Below are 16406 nucleotides of genomic sequence, written 5' to 3'. Positions count from 1 at the left end.
GGACGGCACTCAAAGTGAAAGCAGGCAAACATGATTTAAATCATGTCACATTCAGTTATAGTAGTAGTATTATTCAAAGTAGTTTAGATGGTTTATTCTTATATGTACAGTGTATTAATAGCATGAGGTGGAACATAGCGAGCAAAGTGATAGTCTGTGCGGCTTGTCAGTGTAAGAGATCCAATGCCTGCATTTAAAGCACACACACAAAAAATTTAGTTTCAGTGACATTACTACATTAAACTACTACAAGTATATATAATAATGCAATGGGGGGATATTTGTGGTCCTGATAATAAAATAATGTCATTGTTTATTAATAAGTAATAATAAAAAAAGCCTCTTCTTTATTTCGGCTTAAAATATAGCGATAGTATTGTATTGTGATTTGTATCGAATCGTGGCATGAGTGTATCGTTACACCCCTACAGATCAGCCAAGTTGTTGTTGCATAAAACAGTTGTGATATGCTCAAAATAACCACAAGCACAAGTGTGATCAAGATCCACAGATCGCTCTTAATATTTCAACACTTCTGAGGACCTAATAAAAAATGGTTACGAAAGAATTAAACAGTCATATTTCAAATAGCAATTTTAATTTAAAAACCCTAACCTGAGCATGTTGTCTCCCTTCTGCCAGGCATACAAATTTCATTAGAAGACATGACAGCAATTTTTTTATTTTTACAATAGTATATCTTTCCAAACTTCATATTTCATTCCACACATTTAAAATAATCTGGCCAAAAGATGCCTGTACTATACATAGACCTTTGATGTAAACAAAGCCAAATTATTTATAGGCTCATTTGGAAATGCAATCAAACACCCAAACAAAAGAGCTCTTTCTACCTGCCACCCACATGCACTGTGTATATACACCTGTATGTGTGTTCCAGCATCAAAATACTGCTCCATTAGGCCAGTCATTTTCATCCATTAGGCCAGTTATTTTATTTAGTCTGCTTTCCAGTCTTCTTTCCCTCCAAATGCAGAACTGCACAACTCTAAGAGCTCTATTAGGAGCTTTAGGTGAGATGTTAAGTATACACACAGTTTAGAAGCTCTGAATGTCCAGGGTTGTGGGGGTCGAGCTCAAAGGTCGTCGTGAGAAGGCAGGCTGTCACTGACCAGGCTGGAGCTGGAGGTGGGACTGGGGCTCAGGCTAACAGTACTCAGCAAACTCATGTCTGGAAGACTCATGGTGACTGACTGAACCTCCCGATCAGACAAGTCCTCGTCTTCAGCGTCAGATCTCTGACTGACCATCACACTGAGAAACAGAGAGAGCAACATAACATAAGAATGAGGATAAGGTCATGAGAAAAAGTTACGATGCAAGTTGTCAGTGAGGGATGATTGTAAGAATGTACATACCTAGATCTAGACAGCTGAGATCTATGTCCATGATACGACTTGGAAGACCACTATGAATACAAGCACATATATAACTAAAATATAGTAACTCAATTTATTGATTTTATATTGCCATGTATTACATTGCATATAATGTGAGCTGGTCAACTAGTCTAAAATTAAGTAACCCCTAGAAAACAGTAAAAAACAACAACATAGGAACACTGTGTGTACATTTAAGGCTACTTAATTTGTTATTGCAATATCCAAATATGACAGCCCTAGTGTCTTATTATTCTAATTTAATTTATTGATCAAACTTAAGAATTTAAAATGAAAGATGAAGCATACATTTAATAAGAGGTTCAGATATGACAATATTAGGGGTGGGGGAAAAAAATCGATTCTTAGATGCATCGCGATGCGGACGTGGACGATTCTGAATCGATTCACAGATGCCAAAAATCCATTTCAAAAAAAAAAAAAAAAAAAAAAATTATAATTTTTGAAAATCGGTAATAATGTAATATTGACGGAACGCAAAAGACGGAACTCTGAAGCGTGGAAGTGCAGTGCCCGGGCTGTCGTTGCTGCCAAACAGAGGACCATCGAGCAAACAATATTGTCAAAGCTTCCAACCGGCTCGGAAAGGGCAAAGCGCATTACACAATCAATCGCAACTTTTATTGCCAAGGATTTGCGTCTATATTCAGTCGTTGAGAACCAGGGCTTTCGCGCTATGTTGCACACTTTGGAGCCGAGATACAACGTCCCATCTCGGAGATATTTTACAGACACAGCGATCCCCACACTCTACAACAAGACCAAAACCGAAGTCATGGAATCACTGAAGAAAGCGGGTAGGATAGCTGTAACATGTGATGCGTGGACATCCGTATTTTATGTTAATAGAGATTCAGAATATGTTGAAGTTTGTTATAATTTGTTATTGTTATATTATTCATTTACTACAAGTATGCTGCTAGTTCAGGCACACATTTATTTTCCTGTTGGTTCTTTACAATGTTAATCAAATATAATTTTCATAAATTTTTTAAGGGTCATTACTTGGTACTTTTAAAGCAAAGTATTTATAGTCACACACACACACAAAAAAAAGATTCAGATAATCGAGAATCGCTTTAGCATCGAATCGCAGCCCTCTGAATCGTAATCGAATCATGAGGTGCCTAGAGATTCCCACCCCTAGACAATATGCAAATTTAAATATATCAAAGCTGATCGAACACTGATGAGATTCTTTTAGATTTACAACAATTCTTATATATTTTATATTGAAATTATATTCACAACACAAACCCCGAGCCCTGGTATTGTATCCAAAACCTCGAATTCCAATAGTGTAGCCGTATATTACAGCGGTCAGTTAAAAAACAGCAGCTGTGGTGCGGCTGAACTCTCATCAGTACTTACGTGATGAACAGAATCTGCCAGGTTCCCCAGGTGCACCCTCTGCTCACACAAATCCCTCAGTAGATTGATAGCTAAATGAAATATGGAAATAGTCAAAATAGATAGCTACACAAACCGAGCCAGATGTACAGATCAAAGCATGGTGAATTGCAGACACACACCTTTGCTCCTGCTGAGCCAGTATTTCTGTTCCCATTGGTTGAGGAGGATGTTGAGGTAGCGTGGTTGCTCAAAGAAGCGGAGGTACCGGGAGGAAGCATGAGAGGGAAAAACTCGCTCAAAATCTCCTTTACGAGTCAACTCATCCTCACTCTCTGCCAGTACACGCACATCATTGGGAGTCAGCACATCCAGGATTGTGGCACAGAATTCCTACACAGACAAAAACATATTTCATTAAAATGTGTGAGGAACTGAGGTAATGCAGTCATTAGTATTAACAGTAACGTTCAGGTTGGATGCTTGTACAGTGCTTTCTGTCTAGATTAAGTGACCATCAGTGAAAAATATATGATAAAGAGTCTTTGAGTACCTGGTCTCCGAAGCGCTGGCTCAGATAAAAAGCTCTCTTTACTTTCTCATCAGTCGAAATGTCTGATCGCCATCTCTCTCGCACCACTCCACATAAACTGAACAATATAGAGTAAAACTTCAATAAGAGGCAAAAATAAATCATTTAATAACAACAACAAAATAAATGAATAATATACACTTTCAGTACCATTCAAAAGTTAGGGGTCGGTAAGATTTTTCAAATGTTTTTGGAAAAAAAGAAAGAAATGCACACCGAGGCTGCATTTATTGGATCAAATGTATGGATCGTAATATTGTGAAATATTATTATTATTATTTCAAATAACTTTTCTAGTTTAATATATTTTAAAATGTAATTTATTCCTGTGATGTAAAGCTGAATTTTCAGCATCATTACTCCAGTCTTCAGTCACATGATCCTTCAGTTATCATTTGCTGCTCAAGAAACATTTTCTTTTTATTATCAGTTGAATACGGTTATGTTACTTTGATGAATAAAAAGTTTAAACAAACAGCATTCATTTGAAGTAGAAATATTTTGTAACAGTATAAATGTCTTTACAATAACTTTTGATTTATTTAATGCTTCCTTGCTGACAAATGGTATAAAGTAGTAATAAAGTCAAATAAAACTAAAAAACTAAAACTTACTGACCCCAAACTTTTGAGTGGTAATGTATACAAATACCAATTAATATACAGAAATACAAATCAATATACAAATTTTGAAAATGTAAAACCAGAACTGACCTGCTGGTGGAGCTGCTGGCACTGGAACTAGAAGGCTCATTGTCTTCTCTCAAGGGCAAGACAAAGCCAGCCAGGTTCAGCAGGTCCCGTATCATCTGACCCTTGATGCTGACGTCCAGCGATGTGTTCGAATGCAGACTACAAAGAGAAGAGGAAACATTATGATAACAATATTTAATACAGATGGCAGGATTCTGTGGAACTCAACAGCTTGAAAAATGTTTAATTATGTAACTACATGAACATTTTACGTGAAAATCCTCTGGTTCAGTGCATTTATGAGGCCAAATCCTAATCTTACAGGAACGGATAATGTTGGGGACTAACTATAAGCAGTACTTATTGACACTACTTGAAAATTAAACTCTAAATTTATTTATTATGGTCCATAAGTTACCCTCCTTTGTGTGCCAAATAAACACTGATTCACACACTCTGATTATTCCAATAATTAATATAACCAAGTAATATAACATTGCTCCTTACATTAGTGTAACTAAGAAACTAATAGCTTGACCAAAAGTTGACTGACAACTGTAAATTCTGAACAGCTTCAGGATTTCCTGTATGACGTACCTGGGTGAGATGTTCACCTCCAGCACCCATGGCTTCAGATTCTCATCCAACATGATGTCAAAGCCAAACAGCTCATGACAGCTATAGGCAGACCGTACATGCATCTTCACCAGTGAGTTCACATAGGGGTCAGACCTGCCATGGGAAGAGACAATAATACACTTAAAATGTGTGGACCTATACAAGGACGGTCTGCAAATACTGAACTAGACTAGAAATGCAGGACACTTACGCAATGATGGTTTTGATGACCATATCTTTGATCTTGTCCCAGATGAGAGTGGTGTTGATACCCTGAGAGCCCAAGTATTGCCACAGTGCCTTCAAAGCCCTGTATTAAATAAAACCTCAATCATTACAAAACAAGTGCAGGACAGACTCACCCTGAATACCTGTGTAATAACTCTTATTCTTACCATTTATGGCCCTGACAGGCCTTGTCATCGCTGTTACTCTGATACTCAGAGTTCTTCTTATTTACACTGTAGTTTGTAAGGTGCATAAACTTGTTGTTGAGGGTCTTCATAGAAGGAGAGTATCTGTGTTGAATAAATAAAAAAAAAACATCAGTTTAAATGAGCAAACTCATCATATTTGCACATTTTAAAGGCTTTGTTGAATGACATACTCACTTGCAGCTTGCAAAACGTACTAGTCCATCGTTAAAGATGTAAACACGGAGTGGGTCGTAAGAAGTCACATACACGTAGATGCGTAGATCAAACTTATTCCCACTGATGAGGTAGGGCTTGTGAAGATACCTGCAGAAATAGACCACATCGTTTAAAAAAAAAAACGGAAACCTCCCTCAACGAGGAATCAAATATGTTCCAAGGTTGTCCAACTAACTTCTGCACGAGGAGCGGTCTCTTGCGGGGCATTTGGCTCCACTTGTGAATGACCTGAATGCCAATTCCACGAGCAGATGCAGGCTAAATGCGAGAAACGACAGCACATCAATGACAAGAATCCCAGAAAGTAATTTCACAACAACTTTGGTAATGTAATGGTACCGGTTTGACAATCCATTTCTGCTTGGTGCCTCCATCCTCCCAGGCCTTCCTCAGCAGCTTGATATCCTGTGGGAGAATGAAGGAGCGTGGGAAGAAGCCAAACTCTCTTTTGCCAAAGCGTGCCTGCATCTTGGACAGGTTCCTCCAAAGTCGGTCCTTCCGGCCGATCTGAAAGGAGCCTGGAAAGTGGTTCAGCTGCCAAACAGAAATGCATGCTTGTTAATACTCAGCTGACAGGAAGTATTATTAGGCAATTATGAAAGGTATCAAAATAATACCAGCAACTTGACAGATCATTTTCAGGTCATTTAATATGAGAAACAACCATGATGGATTTATATTACACAATGGTAATACACATGATAATCTTACCTTCTGAAACTCTCTAATAGCCTTGAACCCTGGTGACTTCATATGATGACCCCAGCAGCCCAGCCAATCATGACTCTCTAGAATTAAGAACAGCACGTGACAACAGACTGCAGACTACACGCTGGAATACATGACATAACCTGGTTGCTGAAAGTCAGAGCCAGTCTGCAGATTTTCGGCAGTCAGAGTTGGTGGATTTCAAAGAAAAATGCACTCTGTGTGATGGGCACAGACCATAAATTCATCCAGTCAAGATGATATTAAGCATGTTTGACATTTAGTGATTTCAGAACACATATTGATTTAATTTGTCATACATTTCCCTGCATTCTTCTCTAGGTTGCTTCATAATCTAGTTGTCAAATAACCATGGCATTGTATATTAGTATGGATGAAAATGTCAGAAAATGGCATTTTGTTTTTTGGCCGAAAATATATGCCGCAGTGACGCTGCGCTCAATGTGCTCAACTCAGTTGCTCAAAGGCCCATGCAAACGCTCCACTCATGTACCGCTCATGCTCATCGGAAAAGCAAGGTCCGCTCTAACGTGCCGACATGAAATTTCTAAGTAGAAGTATACTTGTTTCTATTTGCAATAGCCCTACTGTGCTGTAACATGATGTGGTATAGTATAATGATGGTCAATGTATCCTCTCATTCACTGATCCCCTCCCTGCTATGCTCTGCTCACATGCTCTGATAATTAGAGATGCACCGATTACAATTTTCTAGGCCGATTCCGGTCACCAGCCGATCAATCGGTGCATCTCTACTGATAATAATAGCTCTGTAGGACAATACATTATTTGGATAATTGGTAAAAAAAAAAAAAAAAAAACGTAAATCTGATTCTGTTGCTTAGAACTGAATAAAGAATAATACATTGAAAATGTATATATTTTCTGTCCAATTTTGAAAGTGTTACTTTCAATAAAAGTGTGATTATTATATTGCCTTGTATTTTTTTTAAATTCAGTATCATTAAAATGATTGAATTTCATTGTCTAAGCTTTAAAAAAAATGTTTTTTAATTAATATGTCACAAATGATAAAAAAAATTATTTTAAAAAATCGGTATAAAAAGACAGGCATTTGTGGTTAAAAAGTATATATATATATATTTTTTTTTTTAAGAAAATGACCGATCGTTTCTCTAGATAAGACCCTATTCCTCAGTTGGGATCGTGCAGATCCCTTTGAAACTGCATTGATTTGGACTTCAACAATTTGGTTGCGGTTTAAGTCCATTGTGTGAAGAAAAATCCTGAAATGTTTTCCTCAAAAAACTTAATTTCTTTTCCACTGAAGAAAGAAAGACATGAACATCTTGGATGGCATTGGGGTGAGTAAATTATCAGGAATTTTTCATTTTGAGGTGAACTAATCCTTTAATGCAAGCAGACATTTTGAACATTGCGAAAAACAACATCGCAAAACAGAAGCAATTGACTCACTCTTGGTAGCTTTGAAGTGCGATCTGGAGATGGTGTTTTTCACCACATTGGGAGTGACTGTTGTTATCTTCCATTTGAGTAGCTTCCTCTGTTCAGCAGGCAACAGCTCCACTGTGAAGTGTTGAGAAAATGTTACAACAGTGTTTAAAACACAAGAGCTGTTTATTATAATCTGGTCATATACTGCCAAATATGTCTGACAAAGGTAATAACGGATCCTAGTGTCATTTAAATGAAAGACGCTTTAAAGGGATAGTTCACCCAAAAATGAAAATTAGCCCATGAAGCCTGATTTAAATAGGATTTGCCATCCTAGGTGTATATGATATTCTTCTTTCAGATGAGTACAATCGGAGTTATCTAAAAAAAAAATTCCTGGCTCTTCCAACCTTTATAATGTGAACTAAAATACCTAGCTTCCGGCAGACAGCCGTACGCATCAATTTACGCCAAAAGAGTAACACTTGAACTTGACGCACAACGTAATGACGAATGCGGTTGCCCAGCCCTTTTTGTTTGAACCGCGAGGCGTCAAAGCTTACGCTACTCCTACATTATACATCATCAAGTGTTATTCTTTGGCGTAAGTCGACTTGCGTAGGCCGTCTGTCAGAAGCTAGTTATTTTAGTAGTCAATAAAGTTTTAAATAGGGACATTTTTCTTACACTAACACATCGCTTCACTTCAGAAGGCCTTTATTATACCCCGGAGACGCATGGAGCACTTTTATCATGAATGGATGCGCTTTGATGGACTTCCAAAGACATACACCCATTCACTCCCATTATAAAGCTTGGAAGAGCCAGGACATTTTTTTAAATAACTACAATTGTATTCGTCTGAAAGAAGAATGTCATATACACCTAGGATGACTTCAGGGTGAGTAAATCATGGGATCATTTTCATTTTTGGGTGAACTATCCCTTCACCCAAAAGAGCTTTTTCAAAGCTTTTTGTGTGTGCCAACCTCTTTCATCGGCAGTACTGAAGTACAGTGTGGGGGACATATGAGGGAAGAGACTGGAAACAAGTGCGGGTCTCTCCACCAGATCCCCCTCCACATCAGGACTAATAGGATCCTCCACACTAAAGACAAAAAAAAATAAAAAAAAATATATATATATATTAGCAGGCCGACAACAGAATATACACACTCAGAATGTATTCAGAACCCCTACTTAGAAAAATCTACACATTACCGACACTTCATTTAATTAACATTTTGCCTCATTAAAAGATGCTTTCAGCTGGCAATAATAGTGTAATACTCTCGGCTCTGTTGAACATACAGATGAAAAATCCGCACAAAAAACAGCAACTCCATCTGACATACCCATTTTGTAATCATATTACAATTGCGATAAGAATCACAAACCAGTTTTGAATTCTTGAACCAAAATACTCTTATATAAAGATTCTTGTATTATCCTTTAAGGACCTGTCAACAGCCAGCTTCCTCATAAAAATAAACCACTTCAGATAGAGATTCCAATAAAAAAAAAAAACAACATAGCAAATTATATTTAAATCGAACACCCACACAAACATAAAATATAATAAGTCAACTTAATAAATCGGTGGAAAACGGATACAGAAAGCAACATAACTCACGTGACAGTCATGTAGACCCGCTGAGGTTGATTCAAAATGGCCTTACACTCAACATGGGCATTTACTTTGAGTGGGAAAAGCAAAACCAGAAAACACCAACTACAAACAAACCCATCAGCTGGACGTTACTTCATGACAATGGCGCCACGGGCCTGACACAATTAACTAGAGACTCATTTTCCTGTGATAGAGGGACAGTTCTACTTCTATCATACAAGAACAATTGTGGGACCTTTCTACAGGCCTCTGGGTTTAAAGCTTTTCTCTGACAGCAACCACTAGAACAAACAAAAAAATTGTAAGGTCCTCCTCTGTGTGTTGGTCATCACCATGGTGATGTCAGGTGACTAGAAGAGAAACATGTAAAGTCATAAGAAAAAGTATATAAGAGACGTAATTAGCTTAGATAGTCAGCCTTACTTTGCATTCAAAATCTCTGTCAAAAGTAAGCCTTTGGCAGATCACCAGCAACAAGCACAAAGCCAGGATTAGCAAACAGAAAGAGATCTTTGAATCAGCAAAAAGATAAAAAAGGGTATTTGCTAAATACTGTAGCTGAACTAAAATTCTGATGAAAAAACTCTGGATCTCAGTGTGTACAGGGAATATTTTGTGGAAAATGTATCACTCGTATATGCATTTTGTGGCAAAAGCAGCTTGGATTTTATATAGACCATCATGTTGAAAGAGTCTTTATTCTTGATAAATTAATATGAATGACGGTACTAATCATAAATATTAATCTACCAGGGCTTGTGATTAAAACCTTGCTTAAGTTTTACCATTGAGAGGCCTGACTTCACTTAACAGGTGGTGGATTTCCACCACAATTTCTAGAGTTAAGAAACACAATGTAAAACAGTGCGATTCATCCTTATATGCTGAATGTTTTAAAGATGAAAGCTTAATTACGTGGACGAGGCTGCCATGGACGTTGTTGAGGAGACATCACAATCATCTGAGGAGCAAAAAGTAACATTGTTTTTTATGAAAACAGTCAGACAATGACAAAATATAACATCATTCAAAAACAATTTGCAAAAAGAAAAAGAGTTCTGACAACACAGGTTCATGTATGCGGAGGCTAAATCCACAGAAAGAAGCTGTTACCATCATCACTGAAGTCATTCTCCAGCTGATCTGGAAGCTCCTCCTCATCAACATCTAGTAGCATTGCCTGTCTGAAAAGTGAATTATGATACAGAAAAAAAAAACTTATCATTGACATCTGACTTTTATATGAGGTGCACAATATATGGGTGCTTTAAGATGGGTCCAAAATGCAAACAATTTGTTCATTCAAGTTTTAATGAATCAGTCAAACCAATTTGTTGATCTACCACCCACTTTTATTCAGCAAGGATGAATTGAATTGACCAAAAGTGACAGTGAAGACATTTATAAGGTTCCAAAAGTTTTTTTTGGTCTTCTGAACTTTCTATTCTTTAAAGAATACTGAAAAAAAGTGTATGGTTTCCACAACAATATTAAGCAACACAACTGGTTTTCACATTCATTATAATAAGAAATTATTAAGCAGCAAATCAGCATATTAGAAAGATTTCTGAAGGATCATGTGACTATGAAGACTGGAGTTATTATGCTGAAAATTCCCACCACAGGAATAAATTACATTTTAAAATATTTTGAAACCAATGTTATTTTAAACTTTAGTACTTTTTTCACAATATTACTGTTTTAACTGTATCATAAAATAAATTCAGCCTTGGTGATCAGAAGACACTTTTTCATGAACATTAAAAAAAAAGTCTTACAGACCCCCACATTTTTTTATAGTAGTGTCTAATAATAATAAACATATAAAAAAACAAATAAAAGCACACACCTCTGAATCTCTAGATTATCGTCCTCCTCTCCATTAAGTGTCAAGGGGCTTGTGTCCATCTGAGAGGCCTGACAACTTTCCTCTTTTGTGAGATGAATGGCAGATATCTGGTTTGTGACGGTGTAAACGGATGGCGAATGAGGAGAGGCCGTATTGTGGCCAGTCACCTCTGGATTGGCACAATCACCGCCGTGCATCTTACCATCACCAGGGCACTTCTCATCCATTATATCAAAACTGAGGGCACTGTTGGTTTCCATGTGTGCAAAACAAGACTCCTTATCTTCATTAATAAGGCAGATGGGCACAGAACTCTCTGTGAGATGTTTTATGTTGCTCAGAATGTTGAGTGTCCTGTGTCTTGCATGTACATTGAGTTTTTGAACAGTGGTGAACTCTGCCTCAGAGCTGATTTTTGTCACTCTCTGAGAAGCTTCACTGGCACCATGTCCTACGCTGCAATCCAGCTCATTTGCTCTAGTGTCTTCCACTATGATCTTCTCAAACTGCCTCAAATCCTTAGCCGCCTTGCTGTGGTTCAAAAGCACATCCGTGCACACGTCTTTCAAAGGCACGCTCGGTTGCCGAGGCTTCATTGCATCTGCTTTGAGGCCTCGTGTATATGTCCCATTGCAACCGGTTATGATATTAGCAGGACTGTGCAGGTCATTGGTCTCTTGTTTGGAGTACGAGGGCATTTTGGCATTTGGGGGCCGCATAACTCCATTGCTGTTATCCCTGAGCTTGTTGCTCGTCCATGGCAAAGACTGATTAGTAGGCATTATCTTCTCAATCACAAACCTTTGAGAAGAAGACTTGGGTGGGGAGGGACAGGCAGGACAAACGGACAGCTGAGGCGAAAAGGACCTTTTACCCAACAGCCCTGACTTGAACCTAAATGATTCAAGGTTCCAATGGGGCTGAGTGTGGCTATGGCATGCAGCAGGAGCAGCGTTAATATGCGGCAAGCTCTTCGATCTAACACTGTGTGTCCTTAAACCATTACTAGCACCATTCAAAGAACTCGCACTTGTGCTCTGAACGCGGCTGACTCTTATGGTAGGCACGTGTGGATAGGCACGTTGTGTGGGGATCCCTGAGACACAGTAGGGCTGATCACACAGCACTCTCACATTCGGCTGAGGCAGCGAGTCACCCGCGCCGCCCTGAAATCTCTTTCTTTCAGCGTTGAAGGAGCCTCGTGCATTGGGTGAATGGACTACAGCGGACTTGGCTTGGACAACGAGGGCAGGCCGTGATGCCCCATTCCTTACGTCTTCAGCTCCACTGGAGGCCATTAATTGCCATCTCACACCCCCCTGGAATGGGTTCAGGCACACACATAAGTGTAGAAGCGAAGGGTAGAGGGGCTACAACTGTAAAACAGAAAGAAATAACACCAGTTATTGATAAAATGCTCAATGTGGAGCTTTAATAACATTTTGAGTCTTTCAGCAGGGCCATAACCACCATAGACATTTTATAATAATCAGATATGACCACATTGTCCCCCTGATATTTGATATTCTTGATGATGCTCTGCTGCACTCCATTACGCACAGTTTTATTTGGTGTTAGGATTTTTAGGCTGGTCTGCCTCAGCAGTCTAATGTCAAAATGATTAAGAAGGCCTACTAAATCAAAGGCGGCGGGGCCTTACTGTTCACAGAAGACAAATATGAATTACAGACAATGTTAAACAACCAAAAATAACATCCGGTGATGCAAACTACTCAACTTTCTGTCAAATTTCAGTTTTGAAAATATATTTCATTTATAAGATTCACGAGCCGTTTTTTTTTCAGCATAGGCATATAATTAAGAGTGAATAATATATATATATATATATATATATATATATATATATATATATATATATAAATATATTTATATATTAAGGTTTTGACTCCGAACTTCGTTATTCAAATATAATTCAAATATTTAAAAAATAATGATATTCGAACGAATATTAGGCAGCCTTTAATATTCAAACCTTTTATGGGCATTATTTTTTGTAAATGTGTTTGCTTGTAAACATTGTTTTCAATTCAGATTCCGAGGCTTTTTCACAGCTGGTGAAGTTGTGAATCGCGAGCTCATTAGCAAGGCAATTATTGGTTATCTGGGCTCCCGTAGGTGACGTTAGCGTCCTGGTAAGCACCTGTTTTGTATATCAAAACAATGGCTACGCCAACGCCTACAACAACTACGCCTGACGAGGAGTTCGAAATCTACATTCCTGACAATTTGAAAAGCAACGTGTGGCGCTACTTTGGGTTCCCAAAGAAACAGGGAAAAAATCCTAAGTAAGGACAAAGTATTTTTTCTTCTGAAAACATCATTGCCTGCCTATTGACATTGACTGATACACTGGTGAGCCCCGGCTTCTTTAATCATTCTGACATTGATGAGCTAGACCGCTGAACTTTTAGTCATCATAACAACAAACAGAGCGGTGCATAATGGATACATCAGAGCAGCATCAAGAATATCAAATACATTGCCATGAATCTCTTATTTGCAACTTAAAACTTATTGCCAATAATAATGACAGGTTTGCAAAAAGTGTAGAACTCAGTGAGCTCGCGCAAAACACATCTTCAGCCCAGCGACTCATTTAAACACCTCTGATTGGCCGATGCGTTCAACAGACATGTCTTTGATTGGCTACAATGCTCAACGCTGCAAAAGCATGTTGCAAGTACCTTTAATGCAAAGGGGAAAATATAAATAAAACTGTAATATGCGCTTTCCATGATTAGGTAATCGCGGCAGCTGTAATCTTATTCACATTTGTTTTTCTGATTAATTGTTTTGCTCTATGAGAAAGACAAGGTAACAAAATATTCGGGGGTTTACCAAAAACATTCGGGGCTTAAGCCCCCTTAGCCCAGACCTAGCGCCGTGGCATTTAATGGTCAAACTTTTATTAATAAATATTCTGATATTAATATTAATAAACTTCAAATATGATTTTTGAACAAAAGTCAAAGCCCTAATATATATACATTTTTTGTAGCAAATATTTCAAATGACAACAAATTCCAGATCTTTTACTGTTTAAAATAAATAAATAAATAAATAAATAATAATAATTTTGTAAAATGAAAAGACATCTTTTAATGGCAAATTTAGAAAATCCTGAAATGGAGAACCTACAAATATCCAGGAATTTAAAAAAAAACTTGTGGAAAATCTGGATTTGCTCTACTGGATTTGCTATATGCTATCAATATTTAATAGCATAAGTCGCTTTTTTGTGTCGAGTAAAACATGCTTGAAGGCCAGTGTGTTTTCACTCTCTGCATTTAGGGTTTTATTGTAGATATTATATAGGGTTTTATATAGATCATTTATATTTAATCATTCAAAATGTTGGTATCTGACATGTAGATGTCAGTCTGGCTAGAAATCACTGTGAAACGATTTAGAAGAGACAAGGCCTTAACCACCATGTCTTGAACAATGGGGAGAGAACAAACCTTTTGTTTGTCAGGAGGTGGTGTAGTTATGGTCCTTCTTATTTAACGGAATTCAATAATTGAAGGATTTAAAGGAATGAAGAGGAAAAAAACAGCACTGGATTAATAAATTACACATGAACAGTCCATGTACCAAAACACCATACTAACACCATGTTTTTGAACATGTGCCATACTATTCTTGAATGTAATGTGGGGTAATATTAAAGTACTTATTTGATACTCGGTTTAGTCTGATAATTAACTATAAGGGCACTGGGGATGATGGGCACCTATGAAGATGTTTTCTGTAACGTTATTGGGAGCTCACAAGATTTTGAGACATCACACTGTGTTAAAAAGCTTGATCTGTTCACACTTAGTCTGAATCCTATGAGACTCTGCTTAGACCAACACCTCCCCTCGCTTCAGACATGAAACCCAGCTTGTTATAATGAATAATCAATATGTTGGGCTTTCAGTGGTCTTAACTTACACCAAGTCTACATACATGAACTCTGCTATATTGTTGTGAATGGAGTCTAAGCAGCAGACATACGCCATGTGTCATCAAATCCTAGTAACGTTAACTTAACCTGCCTAGTTAGAAAGCGATTTTAGGCATCATGGCCGTAATAAATTGTGTCTACATAGACAGCGTAACGTTAACGTACTAGATTTTGGGACACAGCCAACGCGAGGGTAACGGTTAGCCTGTTAGCTCAGCACACAACAGTCGCCTCACACTGGGGTAACAATACTTTCTCGTGACATAACGTTACATCACTAGCGTCCTCGTGTAAGGGACGAACTCGTTCTGTTTAACACTAACATTTATGCAACACACATACTTATGTCTATTTCAGTAAGTGATAAAAACCGTCTTACCGGCTCGGGCTGACAGGGTAATTTATAGTTTCGCCTCAGAGTCTCCCGTGCGCTCGAGAAGCCCGCCTGCCACCTCGTGCTGTTTCCCTCCTCGTGCTGCCTGAGCTGCTGCCTGTCTATCTGACAGCCACACACAGGCACACACTCATATACAGTCTGTCTGTAATTCAAATATAATATTACATGTAAATATAAATATCATATAAAAAACGTAAACCGACAATTGGAAATGTTGTCTTGGCAACTAACTGAAATCACAAGTTTAAGTAGGGCTACTAAAATTATTACTAAACCGGAAATTACAATGAAAATATCGGGGAGGAAAAGAACATAAAATTACTAAAGCTTACGCAAAAATTAAAATGAAAAAACTGGAATCTCCAATCAAAAGTAGATGAGGTAAATAACTTAAAGCCCAACCGTTCCTATAGTATAAGTGTGACAATAATCTGCATAATGCAAACTGAGATAGATAGATAGATAGATAGATAGATAGATAGATAGATAGATAGATAGATAGATAGATAGATAGATAGATAGATAGAGATAGAAATATAGATAGAAATACATTTAAATACAGATAAAGAACAATTTTACCCCAGATGAAAAAATCTCAGATGGACGTTTTCTGTTGTAAAGCCTGAGCGTAACTGACTAAACTCATCCAATATCCTTTCCAGTTATTGAAAACTCTTTTACAGAATGAAGTAACCCAGTATCACCATCTCACATGCACTTAAAATTAAATATGCATAGTGACAAACAACCTGCAATTCAAACTCTCAGCAGGTCACCATGATGTTGACACACACACACACACACACACACACACACACACACACACACACACACACACACACACACACACACACACACACACACACACACACTTAGTGAACAAAGCAAACACAGTTGCTATAGCTATAGTATACACATTCTGTTAAACGTACCCTGGTGGCTATACATTAAGCTCTGCAATGTAGGCCTACCTTTCAGGCTGAACCAAAGATAAGCTTGTACCCTTTCAGCGACCCTCATGAAATCACAATGCTGTACTATCATGTAAGATTCTTAGGTGAGAGAGAGCTTGATCAGATCTTTTCTTCA

At 37.8% G+C, this 16406-nt stretch overlaps 1 protein-coding gene across 3 annotated transcripts; it reads right to left on the bottom strand.

Annotated features, from left to right (window-relative positions):
- Positions 1 to 579: 579 nt before the first annotated feature.
- ttll4 (tubulin tyrosine ligase-like family, member 4) lies at positions 580 to 15463 on the bottom strand. 3 transcript variants are annotated; one of them, XM_079619387.1, is made up of 19 exons: positions 15300 to 15463; positions 10951 to 12326; positions 10215 to 10285; positions 10017 to 10062; positions 8461 to 8579; positions 7493 to 7603; positions 6038 to 6114; positions 5666 to 5860; positions 5502 to 5584; positions 5285 to 5413; positions 5069 to 5191; positions 4885 to 4983; positions 4653 to 4787; positions 4077 to 4214; positions 3325 to 3421; positions 2954 to 3164; positions 2793 to 2863; positions 1380 to 1429; positions 580 to 1275 (listed from the first exon to the last, which is right to left on the bottom strand). In XM_079619387.1, exons 2-19 carry the CDS (start codon positions 12246 to 12248, stop codon positions 1098 to 1100), a joined length of 3231 nt encoding a protein of 1076 aa, XP_079475513.1. In that variant the 5' UTR covers positions 12249 to 12326; positions 15300 to 15463; the 3' UTR covers positions 580 to 1097. The 3 variants fall into 3 exon arrangements, with proteins under 3 accessions (XP_079475513.1, XP_079475512.1, XP_079475514.1); XM_079619386.1 differs by having other exon boundaries at positions 10951 to 12320; positions 15300 to 15420; XM_079619388.1 differs by lacking the exons at positions 10017 to 10062; positions 10215 to 10285; positions 10951 to 12326; positions 15300 to 15463 and adding an exon at positions 9105 to 9451.
- Positions 15464 to 16406: the final 943 nt, after the last annotated feature.

The sequence above is a fragment of the Phoxinus phoxinus genome, assembly GCF_949152265.1.
Source record: "Phoxinus phoxinus genome assembly, chromosome: 7".
In the NCBI taxonomy this organism is placed as follows: domain Eukaryota; kingdom Metazoa; phylum Chordata; class Actinopteri; order Cypriniformes; family Leuciscidae; genus Phoxinus; species Phoxinus phoxinus.
This window is presented reverse-complemented; position numbering and strand designations above follow the sequence as displayed.

Coding starts and splice junctions, on each gene's coding strand:
- ttll4 (XM_079619387.1), bottom strand. CDS start 12,248: ATGGCCTCCAGTGGAGCTGAAGACGTAAGGAATGGGGCATCACGGCCT. Junction 4,788..4,884: donor GTCATCAAAACCATCATTGC/GTAAGTGTCCTG, acceptor TTCCCATGGCAG/GTCTGACCCCTATGTGAACT. Junction 3,165..3,324: donor GCCAGCGCTTCGGAGACCAG/GTACTCAAAGAC, acceptor TTGTCTGTGTAG/GAATTCTGTGCCACAATCCT.